The sequence below is a fragment of the Delphinapterus leucas genome, chromosome 16 (assembly GCF_059928025.1).
Source record: "Delphinapterus leucas isolate spDelLeu-1000000601 "Yukka" chromosome 16, BTC_Dleu_Yukka2, whole genome shotgun sequence".
Taxonomy (NCBI): Eukaryota; Metazoa; Chordata; class Mammalia; order Artiodactyla; family Monodontidae; genus Delphinapterus; species Delphinapterus leucas.
Genome location: NC_143144.1, coordinates 40,375,294 through 40,397,771, shown reverse-complemented (window position 1 = coordinate 40,397,771; position 22,478 = coordinate 40,375,294). Strand labels below are relative to the sequence as shown.

The 22,478-nt window shown below is 47.6% G+C and overlaps 1 protein-coding gene across 4 annotated transcripts in view; it reads left to right on the top strand.

Moving 5' to 3' along the window:
• The window catches only part of ARHGAP22 (Rho GTPase activating protein 22), a 202,770-nt gene that overhangs the window by 24,187 nt on the left and 156,105 nt on the right, over positions 1–22,478 (top strand). The window contains exon 1 of one of the 4 annotated variants that reach the window (XM_022564500.3): positions 11,431–11,796. The exons of the other annotated variants lie outside the window; for them this stretch is intronic. Within the exon in view, the coding sequence (XP_022420208.1) occupies positions 11,763–11,796 (34 nt within the window). The 5' untranslated portion in view covers positions 11,431–11,762. Of the gene's footprint in view, positions 1–11,430; positions 11,797–22,478 lie in introns of those variants that run through there. 4 annotated transcript variants of the gene reach the window in all.

Here is a 22,478-nt window from a genome sequence, read left to right as displayed (position 1 = left end):
GAAAGGCCGCGTCAGTGAGAGGCCCGCGTACCGCAAAAAAGAAAAAATTTCCACAAGAGAAGATATCCTTTTAAATCTGTTGAGACTTGTTTTGTGGCCTAACATTTGGTCTATCCAAGGATGTGTTCCCTGTGCAGTTTAGATGAATATGTATTCTGTTGTTTTTGGGTAGAGTGTTCTATAGATGTCTGTTAGGTCTAGGTGGTTTCTTTGTTGCTTTTCTATACATTATTGAAAGTGGGATATTGAGGTTTCCAGTTACGATTGCTGCATTCTCCATTTCTCCCTCAAGTCTACCTATTTTTGCTTCATGGACTTTGGTGCTCTATTGTTAGGCAAATATATGTTTATAATTGTTATATCTTGATGTATTGACCCTTTTATTAATATATATTGTCCTTCTTTCTCTTTTGCAGTAATTTTCGTCTTGAAGTCCATTTTGTATGATTTTAGTATAGCCACTCCAGCTCTCTTTTGGTTACTGTTCGTATGGAATATCTTTTTAAATCCTTTCACTTTCAACATATTTGTGTCTTTGAATCTAAAGTAACACTTTTTAAAGGGTACATTGTTGGATTTTTTAAAAGTCAATTCTACCTACACCTTCCTTTTATTTGGAGAGTTCAATTCATTTACATGTAATGTGATTACTGATAAGAAAGGACTTCCTCCTACTATTTTGCTATTTTTTTCCTGTGTCATATCTTTTTTGTTCCTCACATCCTCAATTACTGAATTCTTTTTTAAAGAATTAAATGGATATTGTCCATTTAAATGGATATTGTCTGTCATAACCTTTTAATCACCTTGTTGTTTCTTTGACTGTATAGTTTTGGGGTTATTTTCCTAGTGGTTGCCTTGGGGATTACACCTTAATCTGTGTCAATCTAGTTTGGATTAATAAATACAGTATACAGAAACTTTTTATTTTATTTTATTTTTTAATTGAAGTATAGTTGATGTACAATAGTATATAAGTTACAGGTGTGCAATATATAGTGATTCACAATTTTAAAGATTATATTTATTTATTTATTTGTGGCTGCCTTGGGTCTTCGTTGCTGCACGCAGGCTTTTTCTAGTTGCAGCGAGCGGGGTCTACTCTTCGTTGTGGTGAGCGGGCCTCTCATTGCGGTGGTTTCTCTTGTTGCAGAGCACAGGCTCTAGGTGGGCAGGCTTCAGTAGTTGTGGCACTCAGGCTCAGCGGTTGTGGCTCGCAGACTCTAGAGCGCAAGCTCCGTAGTTGTGGCGCACGGGCTTAGTTGCTCCACAGCATGTGGGATCTTCCTGGACCAGGGCTCGAACCTGTGTCCCCTGCATTGGCAGGCAGATTCCTAACCACTGAGCCACCAGGGAAGTCCCACAATACATCCTTGAGCCTATCTTACACCCAATAATTTGTATCTCCCACTGCCCCACCCCCCTCTCCTCATTGGTAACCACAAGTTTGTTCTCTACATCTGTGAGTCTGCTTCTTTTTTTGTCATACTCACTAGTCTGTTGTATTTTTTAGATTCCACATATAAGTGATATCATACAGTATTTGTTTCTCTCTGACTTGTTTCACTTAGCATAATGCCTTCCAAGTCCATCCATGTTGCAAATGGCAAAATTTTATTCTTTTTATGGCTGAGTATTCCATTGTATATATACCTCACATCTTCTTTACCCATTTATCTGCTGAACAAGAACCTTTATATATTTTCTCATCACTCATTGTATCTTTAAATATTGTGTGCTCATTAACATAGATTTATAAGATTTTTACACAGTTACCTTTGAAATCAGATAAGAAAAAAGAGAAGTTACAAAGAAAAATGCATCAATACCATCTTAAATATTTACCTATACCAATACTTTTACTGATGTTCTTTATTTCTTCATGTGGGTTTGAGTTACTGTCTAGTGTCCTTTCATTTCAGCCTGAAAGATTCCCTTTAACATTTCTTGTAGGGCACATCTGCTAGCAATTAACTGTCTCAGTTTTTGTTTATCTGAGAATATGTTAATTGCTCCTTCATTTTGAAGAATAATTTTGCCAGATGTTGATTTGGGGTTGACAGTTTTTCATGGAACCCTTTGAGCATGCTGTCTCACTGCAGGCAAAAGCAAGGCAGCATGTGTGCACCAGACCCTCACCAGGGTCAGACGTGTACACCCAGACAGGAGCTGGATTTGAAACAGGTGAGAATGAAGCAAAGGTTGGGAGGAAAGAAGTGTTTGCCAGGGTGGGAGGGCCTCCTCCAGCAGCACCTTCTGGATGAGCTGTGAGTACCGTCGGTCATGGAAATATGACAATAGGCTGTAGAAAACTAGAGCCATGGTCTGGAAGGATGGCCTGTGGTTTCCAGTCTGAGACAAGCAATGATTAGCTTGGTGGCATAATTGGGGAAATAAGGAAGGAAATGTCATCTGTGGGAGAACAGACAACTGGGAGACAGTGCCATCTGTGCTGAGTTAGGAAAATTAGGAAGTGAGAGAGGAGAGGACTGTGAAAACAGGGGCTGAGAGGCATGATATGGGCATCCGTTAGAATTCTGTGGGTTGCAAGTCACAGAAAGGCAACCCAAGCCAGCTAAAGCCAGAAAAGGGAATTTATTCTAAATATATGAGATTTACAAAATCCTTTGGGAGCTGGAGAACCAGGCTTGGAAAACAGCCAAGAATGATGGTGGCTCCAGGGGGCCTAAAAGCAAGAAGCACAGGAATCTTGCAGGAATGGCGTGGTCAGGACATCTCTGCAGGACACCTCCACTGTGTTAGAAGGCACCAAGGTCACAACAGGACATCATCACTGCTGCCAGAAGTCCATCTAACCATCTCTCAGTCTTTTCATGACATGCTCAAGATTAGATCAGACCCAGGCAGGACCATCTGATGGCCTGAGTGTACATCACATGGCCACATCCAACTGCCTGCAGGGACAGAGCAGACCAAAAAGGGAGGTGGCGGGGGGTCACTCCAGAACAGGAAGGGGCCAGATGTTGTACAGCCCCCAAACGAGTCCTGTTCCATTATAGTAAATGATGTAAAGGGAGGTGTGATTTTGAGAGAAGAGAGACCTGAGTGTGTTTGTCAACTTGGAGAAGAGAACCAGTGAGGGAGGGCGGGATTAAAGATGCAAAAGGAGGGGAAATGATTGGAAGAGCCGATGGAGGTTGTGTGTCCAGTGGGGAGGGGCTGGCCAAGCGGAGGAGGAATCTTGACTTTGGGGAGAGGTGTGAGTTGGGAGAGAAGGCGCCTGGGAAATTTCCATTCTTTCCATCTGTTCCAATCCCTGCCTTTCCACAACAAGCAGGTGTTTTCACGAGGGAGAAGACTTGTTTTTCAATCATCAAAACTGACCAAAGTGGTGATCCATCATTTTCTAAAATCCGACTCTTTGTGGGAGGGGAAATCATTTCAAACCTGCTTCCTCGTTGGACCTGAGTGAGGACAGGGTTGTCACTGGAGCCTGGGCAGGCTGATGCTGGCGGTAACTCCACTCTGGGTCCCCCACCCCCTGCTACAGGGGAAGGGTGACAGCTCCTTGAAACCTCAGAACCTCATGTTCCCAGGACCCAAAACCCACTAGTGAAGTATCATTTCCCTCTTTCCTCTCAGCCTCTGACTGCTAGAAGCAGGAACTTAGCAGGGGACCCTGCCTGGCCCAGGGTGTCAGGCCTGGCAGGCTGGCGTCCCACCTGCCACTTCCCACAGTGCCCTGAGATTGACAGTTTTTCATGGACCCCTTTGAACATGTTGTCCCACTGCAGGCGAAAGGGGGGCAGGGTCTGTCCCATTGTTGGCTCTACACACCCCTCTAATGGAAGCTTTCCCTTCTGAGGAAACCACAGTGAGGCTTTGCAGCTGAATAAAATTTTATCTGAAAGCTGCCCAATGAAATGGGGAGCCCAGACAGTTGCCCAGGTGCAGCAAAGAGTCTTAGGTGAGTAGAGTTAGTCTGAACCCAGGATTTACAGAGGCCTAAAAATGAGGCCTGCGAGGTTCACAGGACCTGCCAGGTACACACAACTGAGCTGATCGCGTCCCTTTCAGGAAAGGACTTGCCGCCCAGCTGCAAGGAGTGGGGTCAGCTGACCCCGCCAGCTGTTAGCTCTTTTAGGGTCAGCCTCAGCTTTTGAGCCAACTTTATGGTTTTCTTGGGTGGCTCCCAGCCAATGACTACACAAGGCAGTGGTAGCCAAGGTCATGCTCCTCTCCGAGAAGGCCCCCAGCCAGTGACGGTAGTACATGGACCTAACCACCTCCACCCAAAGCCAGACCCTCTTCTGGGCCATCTGCCTCGGAGCTCCCAGGTGGGCTGGCAGAGACACTGTCAGGTTTGCATATGGCCCAGACACTCCCCTCCCACCCCACTCCTGCATCCTCCCCTTTCCTGAACAAGTGTTCATCCCTCATAAAACTCTCATCTCCGCATCTGCCACTGGAGAACCCAGCCGGTACACCACTCATCCATCAACTCAGCACTAAGCCCCCCTGGACATCAGCTGTCTGGACGTTAGCTGTTGCAAAGTGAAAGGTGATGGGTGACAAGTGGTATAGTGGAGGTTCAAACCAAAGGTTATGGTGTCTGAACCAGCTCACGTAGTTACGCCTAAGCCACCTCTCCCCCGAGGCCAGGGCTGCAGGACTCAAGGAAACATGCCTGAGGCTACAGGTCACAAGTAGGGGGCTTTCCAAGCAAAGCCTCCGAATTCTGGTCTGAACCTCTTGCTGGCCCAGTGTGTCTGGTGGTTTTCCAGGGCCCAACCCTAGGTTCTGCATCTTCGTTCTGCTGACTCTCTGCCCAGGATCCCAGGACACCAAAGACCCAGAAAAGTAGGAGTCCAGGGCTCTAGACCCCTTCTGGGGGCCTGGGCTATGTGTAAGAGGGTGTACCATAGACTGCAGTGTGTGGACAAGACTGAAATTAAAAGCCAAGCTACACATCTGGAGGGGGCATTGAGCCAAAGGACAGAGACAGACTTCAGGCCAAAGGCAACAGGACTGAGGCCCTGCCCTCTTCCCTCAGGGACACAGCAACTTGCAGGACCCGAGTGCCCAGAGGTGAAACCAAGGCTATGCTCAGAGTACCAGCAAGGCAAGGCCACCAAAGTGGGAGAAAAGTTCACCTTTGATAATCTGACACAATTTTGCAGTTAAAGAATAGACACATGTACATGTGTAACTGAATCACTTTGTTGTACACCTGAAACTAACACAACATTGTTAATCAACTGTACTCCGATATAAAATAAAAAGTTTTAAAAAAAAAAATCTAGAAAGAATATTTTAAAGTCAGCATACTATAAGTTTTGTCTATAGTTTATATTTCAATTATAGGCTATAATATTTAAAATATTGGTTAATTTTTAAATTATAGGTAATAAATATGGGTAATTTAAATTTTATATATCTAAGTTATGGGTAAAGTCTTAGGGTCTGGCAGGAGGGCTTTTAGAAGTTTCGTGTGTCCTCAGGCATGGGTGATGAGGGAGACATTAAAGGTGGTAAACTCTAACTCCAGGGCTCCGAGCAGGAAGGTGACACTGAAACGGTCCAAAAGGATGCATCAAAGGAAGTGAAGAAAGGCAGGCAATGCGTATATCTGGTGGGAAGGTCGGGTGTAGTAACAAAGAGGACCAAGTAGGTAACAGCTCTTCTTCTCGCAACCATCTGAGATGTTTCTGGTTGACAGTAGGGGCTGGGCTCACTCAATCATTCAGGGACCCAGACCGCGGGGCCTCTGCCCTCTTTTACACAGGGCTTCCAAGGTGGCCCCAGAAAAGGGAGGCAAACACGGAGGATTGTTGAGGGGAGGAGTTTTGTGGGCCACGCCTAGAAGCGGCCACAACGTGTCTGCTGATGAACAAAGCCGGGGCCCAGCCACACCAAACTGCAAGGCGGCTGGGAAATGTGGAGCATCTAGGTGTGCCCAGGAGGACGGGGAGAGCAAATTTGGGTGGAGAGCAAACATCCTCTGCCCACAGCAGGGAGTCGACAGTGACTGGAGCACACAGAGCAAACCTCATAGGGGATGACCGGAGGCGTGCTGGCAACCGCCTAACAACTGGCTTTCCGGAAGGAAACAAAACGGAAGTCCTGGTTATGTCAAACTGTAATCAATATCGAGGCTGCAAAGAACAAAGAGCTTTATTTGGGGGTCTTATGAATTGCAATTTGGGAGACAGATTCCAAACAGTGTTCCGGGGAAGAGAAAGAGTCAGGGGCTTATAAAGGCAAAAGCTACAAGGCTATACTCTGACACAGGAAAAGAAATATTTGTCCTTAAGGAATAGGCTGTCATGAATTATTCTAGGGTAAGGGTCTGATAAGTATCTCGGGTTTCTAGCAGGTGTTCTGGATGTCTTCGTTAGGACAATATGTAGTTAAAAGATCAGATTCCATCTGGGCTGAGACATGCGTAAGCCACATTTCCTCAACGGCCTCCAGGCTTCATTTTAGAGACCTCTCATAGCAATACCAACTCCACTTTTTATTTTCTTTTCACAATTGATAGCATTTGCTGATTTACTTGGTATATTATAAATGTTTCCACCACCATCAGCTTCAAACTACCAGCATACCAGCATGATCAGTGAACAAGGAGCTGGGAAGAGATGTATAGTAGCAGCCCAGTATATAGTTGAATTAGGGTTCTTCAGAGAAACAGAACCAATCAAGGATACATATATATATGTATCTCAAGGATATATAAGTCACTTGATTATATGTATATACAGTGATCTTCCTCAACTTACAATGGAGTTATGTCCCAATAAACCAATCGTTAAGTCAAAAATGCATTTAATACACCTAATCTACCGAACATCTTGGCTTAGCCTAGCCTACCTTAAACATGCTCAGAACATGTACATTAGTTGGGCAAAAATCATCTCACACAAATTCTCTTTTACAACAGAGTGTTGAACATCTCATGTAATTTATTGAACACTGTACTGAAAGTGAAAAAACAGAATGGTTATATGGGTCTAGAATGGTTGTAAGTGTATCCGTTGTAAGTTCCTGGCCATGATCGCCTGGCTGACTGGGAGCTGCAGCTCACTGCCGCTGCTTAACATCATGAGAGAGTATCATCTGGCATGTGGCTAGCCCAGGAAAAGATAAAAGTTCAAAAATTTGAAGTACAGTTTCTGCTGAAAGTGTATTGCTTTCACACTATCATAAAGTCGAAAAATCCCAAGTTGAACCATCAGAAGTCAGGAGCTGTCTGTATATAGCAAGAGATTTATAACAAGGAATTGGCTCACATAATTATGGAGGCTGAGAAGTCCCAAGATCTATAGTTGGCAAGCTGGAGACCCAGGAGAGCCGATGTAGTTCTAGTTCGAAGGCAGGAAAAAAACCAGTGTCCCAGCTCAAGGCATTCAGGAGGAGGAGTTCCCTTCTACTCAAGGGAGGGTCAGCCTTTCTGTTCTAATCAGGCCCCCAGCTGACTGGATGAGGCCCAGACACCTCAGGAAGGGCAATGTGCTTTATTCCATCTGCTGATTCAAATGTTAGTTTTGTCCAGGAACACCCTCACAGACACACCCAGAATAATACTTGACCAAATGTCTGGGCACCCTGTGGCCCAGTCAAGATGACATAAAAATCAACAATCATAATAGTATTTGCACCATACAGATAGGATAGAGAGAAATAATCCTAAAAATGTAGACAACAGGAAAATGTAGTAAGTAATTAGAAAGTCATGTCTGTTGAGTATGTATTACCTTCGTTTCTAATATAGTTTATTTAATTGTAAGTTTACATAATTTAATTTCTAATGATGTCCGTGTTAGAATTACAGCATTCCTAAAAATTTAACAATCAGCTCTCAGGGCTATTGGGACCAGCTGGCTGGTCCAGCACACCAGTGGGATGGACAAAAGTGGTGTGCTAGGGAGCTAGAGCTTCAGCTGCCTGGCAACAGAGACTGAGAGTGCCGTAAGCAGGGAGTCAGGGGACATTGGTGCTGGTGACCACTGAGTAGGCATCTCAGACTCAGGGCTCTGCTATCTGTATGGCATCTTGGTATAAATTAGAGAAAGGCTTGCCCTTCTGGTGGCAGATCCCTCTCACCATGCTAGAACACATGGCTTTGCCAGCAGAGCCCAAACCCAGCCCTATTCCCCCTCCTATTGGATACCTTTGTGCAGTGCACAACCTATACAACAGTACCTGTAGCTCTCATGGAGCTGTTTCGTGTTGAGCCTTGAGACATAGGCCCCTTTCCACTTTCTATTTGGGAGACTGATTGGCAAACGTGTACCTCCCTCAGAAGAAGCCTCCCTCGAGGCAAGAGCAGGCAAAGACCGCTTCTGGTGGCTCCAGGCTCAAGGATATGAAATTACCTAATAAAGTAGTGGTTCTCAACCCTGGTCACACATTGGATCACTGGAGGAGCTTTTACACCTCCCAAGGACCAATGTCCAGACGAGTTAAATCGGAGCTGACAGGGGTGAAACAGAAGTTAGCTTTCAGAGCTCCCTGGTGTGCAGCCAAGGTTGAGAACCACTGATCTGAAGCCATCCTGGCTCTGGGCCAATGATGTTGGTGGGTGAACCATCCCACCAAGAAGTGTGCATTTCTGCAAATGCCTTCTGGACAGTTCCGCCCTCCCAATCCTCTCCACTTGTCTTTCAGTGCCCAGAGGTGCCTGGCCCAGAGGAGCCCTTAGAAAATGCAGAAATGATGCAGGGCAGGGAACCAGCAAAGGGAGACCCAGAACCACGGCCGGGAGGTACAGTGCTGTAAGGGCAGTGGGAAAGGGGGCCATCTCTCTGTCTCTACTCCTAAGGGAGGCCCGTATCTCCCCTCCTTGGCTTCGGATTCCTGCCTGTGTAAGAGGAGTGGGGCAATTCCTTCAAATAAAAGCTTACTCAGGAGGCCACCATGTTCAGCAGATTCCCTTGCCCCACCCTTGTCCTCACCCCACCCTCCCTCCTGGTGGCCTCAGAGGGAGCTGGAAGGAACAGAGCGCTGTGGTGCAGGGTTTGTAAACTTCAGGAAGGAGGGGGTGCTCATGTCCCTTCCAGCTGGAACCCATGGATCCCTTCATCCAGAGAAGTACTGGGAACGTGGTCTGAGGGCATAGAGAAGGAAAGAGCTAGCTTGCCCCCGTCCCATGCCCCCCACCGTTCTCTGGTGCAGAGTTCAGATTAGCTCCTGCCCTTTTCCCAGCTTTGCTCTGGGCTTGAGCTTAGAGCCTCTGTGGTTTTGCCCATTTCCAATGCTGATCCCCGGAAAAGCAGGTGGGTAAGCTCAGCAGGTAAATATCATCAGGGAAACAGCTGCACAGAAAAAGCTCCCGGGAGTGGTTTCTTAACCAAAACAAGTGTGAGTGGACCCAAACTAAGTCTTCAGGGTATTTTTCCTGCCTCTGGCTTGGAAGTGGTCCAGGCTGCGTTACTCACAGGCCTTCGTGATTGCTCAAGACGTTGTCAATAGCCATGGGGCCTCCCTCTGTGACCCTGACGTGACATGAGGTTTTCCAGCTCTGTATCTCTCCTCTCCTGCTAGATGGCCTCTGTCCTAGCCTGATCTGACCTTTACCTGGGCCCCCCAAAAACAGGAGGCGATTCTGTCATTTCAGTGGTGTTTCTCGATTCTGCCCATCAAGCCAATATTCCTCATGGGGTTCCTGGCCTGAGTCCAACCTGAGGCTCAGGGCTGGGCGTGCAGGAGGGGCACTGGGCAGTCTGAGGGACACAGATAAGAGCCCTGAGGAAGTGCTTACTGGCTCTCCTTCTGGAGGTAGAATCAGGACAGTTTCATGCGAGACTTGCTTAGAATGATCAGACTTCTGTGGCTGAAACACACACTCCAGAGAGAAGGAACTGGGAGCACACAGGAGCAGGGGCTGTGCATGCATATGGTTGTGTGTAGCATTAGCAAGAGAGGTCACAGAGGAAACCATGGCCAGCACCATAAAAGGCCTTGAATGTTATAGCAAACTTACTTATACTTACTCATCCCTTCTGAGGAGTAGCTGAGGGCCGGAGTAAGTGACTGGATGCTAAGTAAGACAGCTTTGTCTCCAGGGATTCTGCTCTCTCCCTTCACCCTGGCGATTTGACCTACCACATCCTGGTGAGTCCTTAACCTCTCCCATCCTCCCCTCCTCTCCACAGTCCAGATCCTGTCCACGGACAGCTGCAGTGGACCTCTCAGCCTCTGGACCCACTTCCCTTCCAGCTACTAGAGTTGATTACACATCAATCCGCCATTTGGGGACCAGTGGACATAGCGGCACTATGAGGATTAGGGTGGGAGCATGGCCGTTCAAAGCAGAGAGGTCCCTGTTCAAATCCCTCATATTCCACCTATTAAGAGGATCACACAGTACCCAGGCCCAAAGAACCCAGCCCCAGGCGCAAATGCCTAACAGGGCACGTGAGGTGATTTCAGGGGCACAAAGTCTGGTCCTCACCATCTAGCAAGTTCATTGAGGGCTCTCAAGCTGGGAACGTTCACAGGAAGTGGTTGGAATCGGGGTACTTAGACTGGCATCACAGAGAAGCATAAGATGTAGAGACAGCCTGGGTTCAGGTCCCAGCCCTGACAGGATTGTGTGACTCTGGGCAAGATATTTAACATTTCTGTGCCTTATTTTCTTCATCTGAAAAGCCATGATAAAGGCTTCCCTGCCTCAGGGAATTTGAGAATTAAATGAGATACTGAATATAAAGCACCAACCTCAAGGACACATAGTAGGCACCTAATAAATGAGAACGGTTACCGTGATTGCATTTCTTGGGCAATTTTTAGGATCTTGAGTCTGAACCTCCCAAAAGTCCCCACCGTACACTCTTTAGAACTGTACTAGTATTAGACAGAAACATGGCAGTTAGCAGAGATTTCACTGCCCAGTGAACAGTTTTGGAGATCCTCCTTACTATGTGCAGGCCCTGAACTAAGTGCTTCACCGCATTCTTATTCCTTTCACCTTATTAAGGTGGCAAAAAATGAACATCCCTAACCCGCTTTGCTGGACCAGTCCCCTGAGGCTCTGAATGTGCCAAAGCCGCACGCTCCTTCTAAGACACACCTGCCTTTCCACAGTTGGAACTGTCATAGACGGCCTCCTGGGCCCTCCTGGCAGGAAACATCAGGCAGAGCAGGTCCCCAGTGGACGGACCCTGGAGGGATCCTTGGCCCCCCCCCGGGCCTCGGCCACCCGCTGCCCAACCCCCGGGCCTTGGCAGGGCGTGCGGGATCCGGGCGGCCAGATGCCCTGCATTTCCTGCGGCCTCTTGGTGGCTCCGGCCAGTGGCGCTCATCCCCGACAGGCCCTCCCCGCGCAGAGGGCGGATCCGAGCTCGGAGCCCGCCCGCCCTCTGGGACCATCGGACCAGCTGGGACCGCGCGCTCCGCCCAGCTCCTCCCGCCCCGCCCTCCTCTCGCCTCCGCCCCGACCGGCGGCCAGCTCCGCTCTGGGATGGGCTGTGCCGCGTGCGCCCCGGCCAGGCGGAGGGACAGTCAGGCCTTCCCGCCCTGGACCGGTGATTGATCAGCAACGGTCACTGAGCCTCTTAATGGTTCGCTTGGGTGGGAATTAATTCTGAGGTGGATAAATAATGCATTGAGGTTTACATAGTCCAAGGCAAGCCGTCGGTCCGGAGCCAGGAAAGGCAGCAGAGGGAGCCTCGCTGGTGACGCCAGCAGCCATGGGGGCCCGAGCGGGGCATGAGGGGCAACTGGGCCAGAGGAAGAGAAAAGGGAAGTGGATGACAGCATGATCGGCCCAGCGATTCCGTCCAGGAGGCGGCAGGAACATGCTGAGCCCAAAGATCAGGCAAGCCAGGAGGGGTAAGTCCAACTTCCTGAGGCGGATCAGGACACAGTGTGCGTGCGTCTGTTGGCCGATGGGCGTGGATACTCAGCTGGCTGCCACGCTGGGGTCAGATGGGGCAGGCGTTCTGGAGGCATCTGGATGACTGACAGCCCTCTCTAGTGATGCTCCTGGGGTCTGTGGGGGTCACTCCTGAGACTGCCAAAGGGCGATGGCCAGCTTATTGCCCCAGTGGGTGTGCAGGCTTCACCCCGCATGCCATGTTTTACAGAGTCCCTGGCTTGCCCAAAGTGACCGGGTGACAACTCTGGTAAAACTTTAGTTTTCTACTAAAAGGGAAATGCTGAATGCTCAAGATTTGCCCTAGCTGCCAAGACAAAAGTAGCCCTCACTAGGAAGGGCAATGCCCTGGCTTCTCCAGACAGCCAGGTCCCAGTGAAGGTCTTCATTTTGGCTACCTGGGAGGCTGCTCTGCAGAGCCTGCAGGGGCTGCCACAGCCTGGCTGCAGGAAGCAACCCCTCAGGCAGGCAGGGGCTCCCCCCGGGAGAACTCCCAGGAGGCAGAAGGGCCTGGAGTTGTGGGTGTTGGGAGTGTCTAGAGATAAGTAAGAGATGCGAGTCGGGAGAGCCTTGCAGGGGTGATCCTGCAGCCCTGGGCTAGCGCCCCAACCAGGCTGCGGCCCTGCAGAATGGCCTGGGGCCTCAGGACAAGTCTTGGGGCTACGGACAGCATCTCCCTGGACAGCAACTTCTTGGCCAGTGCAAGTGTCATTTTAGACGAGAACATCTGTGTTTTAAGAAAATAGAATGTGTCCTTCCATGTGGCCAGTGTTTGTGGAGGGCTGAGCCTCCCTTGTGAGCAAGGAGCACGAGGAGGGTGGTTTGGAGATGGGTGGAGCTTCTGCCTGGGGAGCTTGGAAACAGTGCTTGCCTCACCCAAGTATTTGTGTATTTGAGGCAGGAACCCTCCAGGCTCTTGTGAGCTCACGGGCACACACCCATCTCATTAGCACGCTGCAGGCATTTGGATGACTTTCCTGGGCAGGCTGGCCCTCTAGAGTGTAGTCAGAACCCCTCCATGGGGTGCTCGGAATGGGCTGTCACCTGTGGGCCCCAATGGGCAAAGGAGGACTGTGCATGGCTCTGCTCAGGGGTAGCAGTACAGCCTGGTGATGATGCAAAGGGTGGGCTGGGCCAGGCTCTCTAAGAGACCTTGGGTCTCCTCTCCCACTCCTGTCTAAAATGCTGGCCACACTTGGCTATTGAGCAAGCACCGGACGTGTGATTAATCTAAACTGAGAAAAATACACACTAGATTTTGATGACTTGAAAAAAAGAATGTAAAATATCTCAATGATTATTTTACATTGGTCACCTGCTGAAGTGACAATACTTTGGATATATTGGGTTAAATAAAATATGGATTAGAATTCATTTCACCTTTTTTTTCTTTTACTTGCTTCTAATGCAGCTACTAGAACATTTATTATTGCATACGTGGCTCACATTATCTTTCTGTTGGATGGGGCTGGTCAGAAAGAAACCAGTGCTTTGCAGAGGGGTCTCAGGAAGCCTGCCTTTGAAATGTCAAACTTCTTAAAAACATTTATTCTGGGTCAGTGGTTTTCAACCGGGAGCTGTTTTGCCCCTTGGGGGACATTTGTCGATGTCTGGAGACATTTTGGTTGTTCCAACTAAGGAGTGCTACTGGCATCTAGTGGATATAGGCTGGGACGCTAAGCAGCCTGCAATGCAGAGGACAGTCCCCACAACAAAGAATTCTCCAGCTCCAAAGGTTAATAGTGCTAAGGTTGAGAACCCCTCTAGTAGATGATATTATCTTGTAGGATATGTTAAAAGATAAAGTTTATGGTGCTATATATCAGATATTTATAAGATAATCATTTACCCATAAAAATACATGACCATAAACCATGACAAGGAGTATTCTAAGAGCATAAGAACATATACTACAAATGAAGCTTCCAGAGGAAGCAAGTGGTGCTTGCGTTGTGAGCTGAAGAATGGTGGGGCTACGTAGGCACAGGGTGGTGGAGGGAGGAGGCCACATTTCAGGCAGCGATCGGCATGTGCTGATGCTGTGGGAGGGGAGGGGCACACAGGGCCAGGAGGCTGGGGCTGGAGATCAGGTCAGGAGTCAGATGACGCAGGGACATTTCTGTAGGAATACAGGCCAAAATTATATGTGAATGCCTCTAAGAAATCGGGCTCTGCTCTGGTAGAAGGAAGACCTTTCCTCAAAATTCATCCCCCGCTGCACCTTTTAGGAGTTGGGCAAGCTGCATGTCATAAACCCAGCCTGTCTATAGGATACAGATCACAGACCCTGGTATCCACACACTGCCTTGCCTAGACTGCTCCAGACGATACATATTCCAGACATACTTCCAGACTACACCACCACCTGGGTACAGTGGGTTGAGTGAAAAAGACCTGGGGTCACTTTCTGGAACAGTTAATAAAACCAGCCCCTGTCAGCTGGCTCAGAAGCCTTTGCTGCTCTGCAGATAGGGGTTTCCCAAGGACTCTTCCCCAGGGTCATGTTGGCTGTTAACTCCCTGGAAGGTCCCCATCCAGGCCAGCCCTGAGACAGCCGGCAAAGGCTGCCATCATCCTAAAGCTGTCCCGTGGAGGGGGAGATGTCAAGATTGAGAACCTCCCAGGAGAAACCCCACTGTCACTTACCTGCATATAAAACTAAGTTTAGTCAATAATCTGAGCTCAACTTCCAAGAAGTAGTTAGAGGCAGATGAGGCAGGTGTTGTACACACACACGTACCACACACACACACACACACACACACACACACACAGAAGAGGACAATAATAATTCAAAAAAGTAGGGAGGCACCCAAACCAGCTGGAAATGTCTCAAAACAGGCCAGTAAATTCAAACAGTGTGCTTGCTTTTACGTGCATCACACAATGTAGACTGATTTGGGAAAGTGGTCCACATTGGTTCATACTAGCTCACACTAGCCATTGATACTGTGATTCTAGCTTGCTACTGCCTGCTTAGGACCAGTTCAGACTCACCCTAGCTCGTCATGGCCTGTGGAAGCCAGACCAGGCCATTTGGACCCAGGTGTGGTTGACTCTGCCCCACTCAGCTCCTGCCTGACTCCCAGGGTCCTGTCCAGGGAGCCTTTCCTGATGCCACGCCTGGCAAGCTCTAACTCCACTGAGAATTTTTGCCATATTTCCAGAGTGGGAATGGAAGAGACAGGTCACCCCACCCCTGCCAGTTTTCCCAGAAGAAAAATGAGATAAATTTACTAAAACTCCATGAATTTATCACACGGTGGAGCAAGTCACAAGTGCATATGCTCTGTGACACTGTAAAAATTGCAATTTATCTTTTAAGATAGAAAATAAAAACATAAGACTGGCACCCTCTGTCCTGGGAGCAACGCGGGTAGTTATGCAGGGTGAGGAAAGGCAGCGGAGCCCCAAGCCGTAATCTCATGCCAGATTCTGTGAGGGGTACTGGGTTCATCCCCATCTGTCCAGGCCATAGTCAGAACAAAGCCCCAAAATACTTGACCCTGACGCTACCCCAGCCTGCTAGGATTGCTCCCTTTCCTGAAATCCACTGACCCAGGGTCTGCTTCTTCAAAGATTTGTGTATTCCCCCAATCTTGATTGAGGCCTCCTCTGTGCCCGTTAGCACTGCCCAAAATAAAGGTTTATTGATTTGGTCTTGCCCTGTTCCACAAGGATAAGGTATGGAAGGCAGCCGTGTTGTTTTACCTCCCAAAGAGCTCTTGACTCTGCCTGTCTCACTCAATCTCATGTTATCATCCCAGCCATCATCATTTCTAACCTGTGGCAATAACATTCTGCCTCACCCCACCCGCTCCCATCCATTCTCCATTCCAAAGCCAGAGCGATCTTTTCAAATGTAAATCCAACCTGTACCCACCTCCGGCCTCCTCCTCCAGCCCCAGCTTGGAATCCTTTGGTTGGCTTCCCCATCGCTCTTTGGGTTAAAATCCTAAGTCCTTACCATGGCCCATAAGGCCCCTCTTACAGTCTAGCCACTGGCCAAACCTCCAGCCTCCTCTCACTCTCCAAGCTCCAGCCACACTGGCCTTCTTCCCATTCCTCAACTGTTCCATGGGCCTCCTACCACAGGGCTTTGGCACCCTGTTTCCCCAGCTGGAATGCCTCCTTCTGTCTGTCTGTCTGTCTGTCTGTCTGTCTGTCTCTCTCTCTCTCTCTCTCTCACTCTCACACACACACACACACACACACACACACACACACACACCCCTTAACTCCTATTCACCCTCCAGTTCTCAGTTCAAGTGTCGCCAGCCAAGGAAGTGCTCCCACACACCCCAGTCTAAACTGGGTCCTCTGCTCCGTGCTCTCCTTTCCTTTGTAGCACTTACCTTGGGTTGTAGTTGTACACTCTTGAGTGTGACTGTTTGGTGAATAACTGTCACCCCACTAGACTGTGCGCTCCAGGAGAGCAGGGGCCATTTCTGTTTTTGAATATCATTATACCCCAAAGCCAGGCATCTGGTAGGTACTCAATACATTTATGTTGAATAAATGAATGTATGGATGAATGAATGAGTGAGCAGAGGAAGCATTAGCCTGGAAGGCTGAAGCACTGTCTCTGGACCTAACTGGTCCAGGTCCTTAGGAAAGTCAGCCCTCCCTTGATTGATTTATATGTTGCAAATATTTTCCCAATTTGTTGCTTGCCCTTTACTTTTATATCAAGGGCTTTTTTCCCCCAGATGTATATAAGTTTTTAATTTTTAATGCCATCAATCCATCAATATTTTCTCATAGAGTTTCTGCCTTTGTTTAGAATATTTCAAAATAAAATTGATGTTGCGATTAAGGAGGCTCCTTCTTTTAAAGGAGGTCATTAGCCTGATGAGCAAAGCTCCAGTAGCTTGAGCTATTTTCCTTCAAAGGAGTATCAGTGTCTTAGAAGCCCTGATGAATGTGCAGAGCCTGGTCAATACTTTGGGGATACAGAGAGAAAGCTCTATGAGTGAGATGAAGTACTTTCACTGGCCTTATTTTTCTTGATTTTCCCACAAGTAAGCAAACCAACATTTATTTTGTGCCCTCCGTGCTCCAGACATTTCCATTGTACTTATTTAATTCTCATGACTACAGTATGATGAGGCATCATTATTCCCATTTCAACAGACGTGGAAGGAGAATTGTGGGTACCCTGCCAACAAGCGGTGGAACTCATACTCACGTCTATCCAGTGCTGAGGCCTACGCCCTCTCCCTAACCCTACACAGGGATTCACACTGTCCAAACACCACTGCAGGTGGCCCTGCATGTCTCCAGGAGAGCTATAAATTCTTTGAGTAATAAAATGCAGTGTGATTTTTAAGAAGATGCCCACTGCCTGTGAATACATGAAAATTAGATTTGAAGAACTGTTGGAATATTTAAGGTTGGATTATTGATACATAGTAGAGCACTAAGGAAATTAAAAGGCAAAAGCCAGTTATGAACTCCAGGGAAAACAAAAAGTGGTGCACAAAATATTACAGTATACTACACAGCTCAACTGGGGCTAGCAATTACGTAGTACTAACAATGCAAATTCTGCATATTGATCCAACTAAAAGTACACTGGGAGGATGCAGTGGGTGCTTATGTGTGATGGGGACAGGAGAGTGAAGTAAATAAAATCCTCATCTTCCATAGTTAGAGGTCAATAGGTAACATTTAAAATGGAAAAAATCAAGAAGTGATTCAGCATAAAAACAGACCGTAAGTTAATGGAGCAAAATAGAGAGCCCAGAAATAAACCCATGTATATGTAGTCAATTAATTTACAGCAAAGGAGCCAGCAATATACAACGGACGGTATATGGAAAGGACAGTCTCTTCAAAAAATGGTGTTGGGAAAGCTGGACAGTCACAAGCAAAAGAATGAAACTGGACCCCTCTTTCACCATACACAAAAATCAACTCAAAATGGACTAAAGACTTGAACATAAGACCTGAAACCACAAAACTCCTAGAAGAAAACATATGGGGTAGTCTCTTTGACATCAGTGGTGGCAATCATTTTTTGGATTAGACACAAAAAGCGAAGGAAAGGAAAACAGAAATAAACTAGTGGGACTACATCAAACTAAAAAGCGTCTGTATAGCAAAGGGGACCACTAACAAAATTAAAAGAAACAGAATGGGAGAAAATATCTCCAAATCATATATCCGATAAGGGGTTAATATCCAAAATATACAAAGAACTCATACAACTCAATAGCGAAAAAGAAACAGATTAAAAAATGGGCAGAAGAACTGAATAGACATTTTTGCAAAAGAAGATACACAAATGGCCAAGAGATACATGAAAATGTGTCACTGATCATCAGGGAAATGCAAATCAAAATCCAGATTGAGATATCACCTCATAACTGTTGGAATGGCTACTATCGAAAAGACAAGAGATATCAAATATTGGCAAGGATGTGGAGAAAAGGGAGCTCTTGTATACTGTAAATTCGTGCAGTCACTATGAAAAACAGTATGGTGGTTCCTCAAAAAATTAAAAATAGAATTACCATATGACCCAGCGATTCCACTTCTGGGTATATATTGAAGAGAAATGAAAACAGGATCTCAAGAGATATCTGTACTCCCTTGTTTACTGCAGCATTATCCACAATAGCCAAGACGTGGAAACAACCTAAGTGTCAGTCAACTGATGAATGGATAAAGAAAATGTTATATATAAAAACATATATATATATGAATAGTTTCCAGCCATGAGGAAGAAGGAAATCCTGCCACTTGTGACAACATGGATGGACCTTGAGGACACTATGCTAAGTGAAATAAGCCACACACAAGACAAATACTGCATGGTATTACTTATATGTAGAATCTAATAACAAAAACAGAAAAAGCAAACTTACAGAAACAAAAAGTAGAAAGTGGTTGCCGGGGCTGGGAGGTGGGGGAAATAGGGAGAAATTGGTAAAAGGGTACAAACTTTCAATTATAAGATGAATAAGATCTGAGGATCTAATGTATAACATGGTAACTATAGTTGATAACCCTGTATTGTATCATTGAAATGTGCTAAGAGAGTAGAACTTAAATGTTCTCGCACACACAAAAAAGATAAATATGTGAGTTGATGCATGTGTTAATTAACTAGATGAGGGTAATCAAGAAAAAGTGAAAGAAAGAAATAGCGATAAATAAACACTATTTGGAAATGTGGAGGTAGGGACTTCCCTGGTGGACCCGTGGTTAAGAATCCACCTGCCAATGCAGGGGACGCGGGTTTGAGCCCTGGTCCGGGAAGATCCCACATGCTGTGGGACAGCTATGCCCGTGTGCCACAACTACTAAAGCCCGAGCACTCTAGAGCCCACGCGTCGCAACTACTAAGCCCCCGTGCTGCAACTACTGAAGCCTGTGCACCTAGAGCCCGTGCTCCACAACAAGAGAAGCCACCGCAATTAAAAAAAAAAAAAAAAGAAATGTGGAGGTAAATACCAAAGGAGCCAACTGAAGTGGCTGCCTCTGGGGGCTGGGGAAGGGAGGGGGTGGGAGAGCAGGAGCCTGCCAGGTCTCACCCTAAAGCTTGCAGGGCTATGTGAGGTGTGGTCAAGAAGTGATAGACTGGAGGCCACCTGACCTCATACCAGTTCACACTGGAAGATTGTTCAGAGGGGAGTTTCTGCTCTTCAGGAGTGACCATGGGATTCATAGGCCTCCTCTGATTGCTTGGTTCTGAATAGTGTGGCCTTCCCGAATATGCCCATGGTCATCCCATGCTGCTCCCGCCCAGGCTTGTCAGGTGCTCTGAGGGCTCCCTAAGACAGACCACCTCTAGGGCCCTGAGAGTGGGACAGCAAAGGGCCAGTAACCTAATTAGGTGATATGACATCTGCTTTGCCCGAGATACAGAGAGAATCTAAATTCTCTGAAGAATTTAGACCCAGAGGCACATGCACTTGGCCAACTGTGAGCCTGCTATGCAGGAAGGCAGTGAAGGGACCAGGTGATGCGGCAGGGAGAACAGACCCATCCCACATCCAGGTAGGGCTCTCAACAGGGGAGTGATGTGTCTGGACAGAGCGTTAGACAATGGTGCTGGCTGCACCGTGGGCAGTGGGTCTACAGAGAGTGACCCTGAGGGCAGGGAGAAAAGAGATAGATGTTCAGTAAATGCTGTGGGATTGATGGTGTTTCCTATCTGCCATCTGAAGAGGGTGTGAGGGGACAGCAGGACCGTTGTCAGAGCACATCTACTGAGAGCATTCAGCCACTGCCAGGCAGGTTCCCCTGCTTCTGGACACACCCCAGCCCCAGACTACCAGTCCATCTGCTGCCACCGAGGCTCTTGTGCTAGGAGATGAAGGTGGAAGTTTGTGTCCAGGGAACCCAGGCCTCCTCCCTCCTCCTGCCTCTCCTCCCAGATACCAGCTGATGGGAAAACTGAGTTCTTCCATGGGAGATACCCAGAGTCCATAACCCAGCACTCTTAGACACTCAGGATATAAGGCACTTCCAGATGCTGGGCTCCAAGAACTCCAGGCTGGACTTTCGGCCCCAGAGAATTGAAGATTTGGCCATGACCTTCATGTTTGCAGACAGGAATAAATGATTTATTTGCAAGACAGGCCTGAACTGGGTTAGACCTAGGCCGGGAGAGCTGCCTTGGGCTCCCCCAACCAAGGCAGCCAGGGACCTGCCTGACTGCTGAAATCATCTACAGCCTCCATGATTACCTAACCAAGGGTGGAGAATGTATTGATCTAAGCTAATGACCCCGTAGGCAGGCAGAAATGAAATTTATAATCAATATTGAATTACATCGACTCCACTGATCCCTGGCTCCTGGTGAATGGCTTGCTAATCTGAGCAGGAGCAGAGGCAGCAAACCTAGGGCCAGCTGCTCCCAGACGAGGTCCAATAGAGGGAATAGAGGCCTCCTAAGGCCTCAGCCTGCAGCAAAGAGAAACAGTACTCACCACCGTTCATCCTTTCAGTGCTTCTCTGTTTACAAAGCACTTTCAAAGTGTCATTCATTTCTTCCTCACCATGGTCTAGGAAGTGGATAAGATTTGTATTTTGCTCTCATTTTATGTGGAAACCTGGGGCTCCAAGAGGCTAAAGAGCCTCCAAATCCTGTGCCCTTTCCATGACCTCAGTTGGCCTCTCCACTCCCACCACCAAACTAGGAAAAGTAGGAAAACTACATTCCGTGTTTCCTGTTCCTACTTGCGCTCCTCTGATTACAGGAGTGGAATCAGTGATCTTGTGCCCTCAAACCTTTCATCATGTGGAAACAGACCATGGGTAGGAGAAATCCTGCTGGCAGATTTCTTCCAGCCCAGGAAGATCATCTGTAGAGGCACAAGGTCTCTTGGATTTGATCTTTCCCATCTTCTTTGAACTTGAGGATTCCTGTCTTACATCCGCTCATTCATTCAGCAAGCATTTGAGAGGCTCTCTGCTACGTTCCAGGAATCAAGCATGAGGAGGGCACCCTCTCTGGCCATGAGAAGCTCACAGATCAACACAGAGATTTGAGAGGCACGTGTCCGGCCAGAAGTGTGTGCCATCTATGGGGTGGCATGATGGATGGCAGTCAAGCCCCTGCTTTGGGAACCTGCTAGAGGAGTCTTCACATAGTAGGAAAAGGCTGCACCAACACTTCAAGAGTGTCAGGGCTCATCAGGTGGGCAAGCACAGAGGTGCAGCTGCCTGGCACAAAATGGCCTTTGTGGGGACCAGTCGTTGATCTGGAAAGAGTGGGGTGTGTGGTATGAGTGGGAAGTGAAGCTGGAGACCTGATGCACACAGGCTCACCGGGGCCGTCTCATCTTCCCGACTTCATACCCATGTCGATGATGGCTAAAGCATAGCCTCTTTGAAGGAGATGCAGCAAGAGGGATCCCACCATGGCAGGATGGTTGGAGGTCCAGCCTGTGGATAGAGGTTAGATGATGTCGATCAGGCTTGTCCTTCTCAAAGAAAGGGGTTTTTCATTAGTCTTGGTAGGAAGGGGTTAGGGTTTGGTCTGTTCTAGGGCAGGGACATGGGTCCTGTGAGAGTCAGGGTTAAGAGCCTGGGAGCCAGACTTTCTGGGTTTAACCCCATGCTCTCTCATCCTGCATGTCTTCCTGTTCCGTCTGCTGGGCACACCCTTTCTCCCTCCCAGCCTTCCATAGTGTAGGGGAGGAAAAACTTTTCCTCTACCCTCTTAAGTTCTGCACCTGAGGGCTGCTGATTAAATTGCTAAAAGATTAACAGGAGAAAGACATATAAATTTTATTGATAGTTTTAAGTGTATGGGCAGGTGCTTTATAGAAAAGAGGCAGTTAAACCCAGGGTCAGTAAACTGTGGGAAGGTGACGAGGAAAAGTATGGTAGATAGGGGTTGTTTAGTAAGGTTCATTATGCAGACTCAAGTCGTCTCCTGATGATAAGAATCTCATTCTCCTTTTCCTGGTACAGGAGTTGCAAGGCACCTTTACAAAGGGAAATTTATGCCCTGCTTTTGAGCAGAAAGGGAGAGGGAAAAGAGCTCTTCCTTTGTGCTGTTTCTCAGTTGCCTTCAGCTCAAAATAATCAATATGCCAAAGTGGCATATTTGGGGGTGGCATAACCTGATCCCTTTTAACAGCTTACTCCATTCTTTCATCCAGCTTCAGCCTCACTTCTGGCC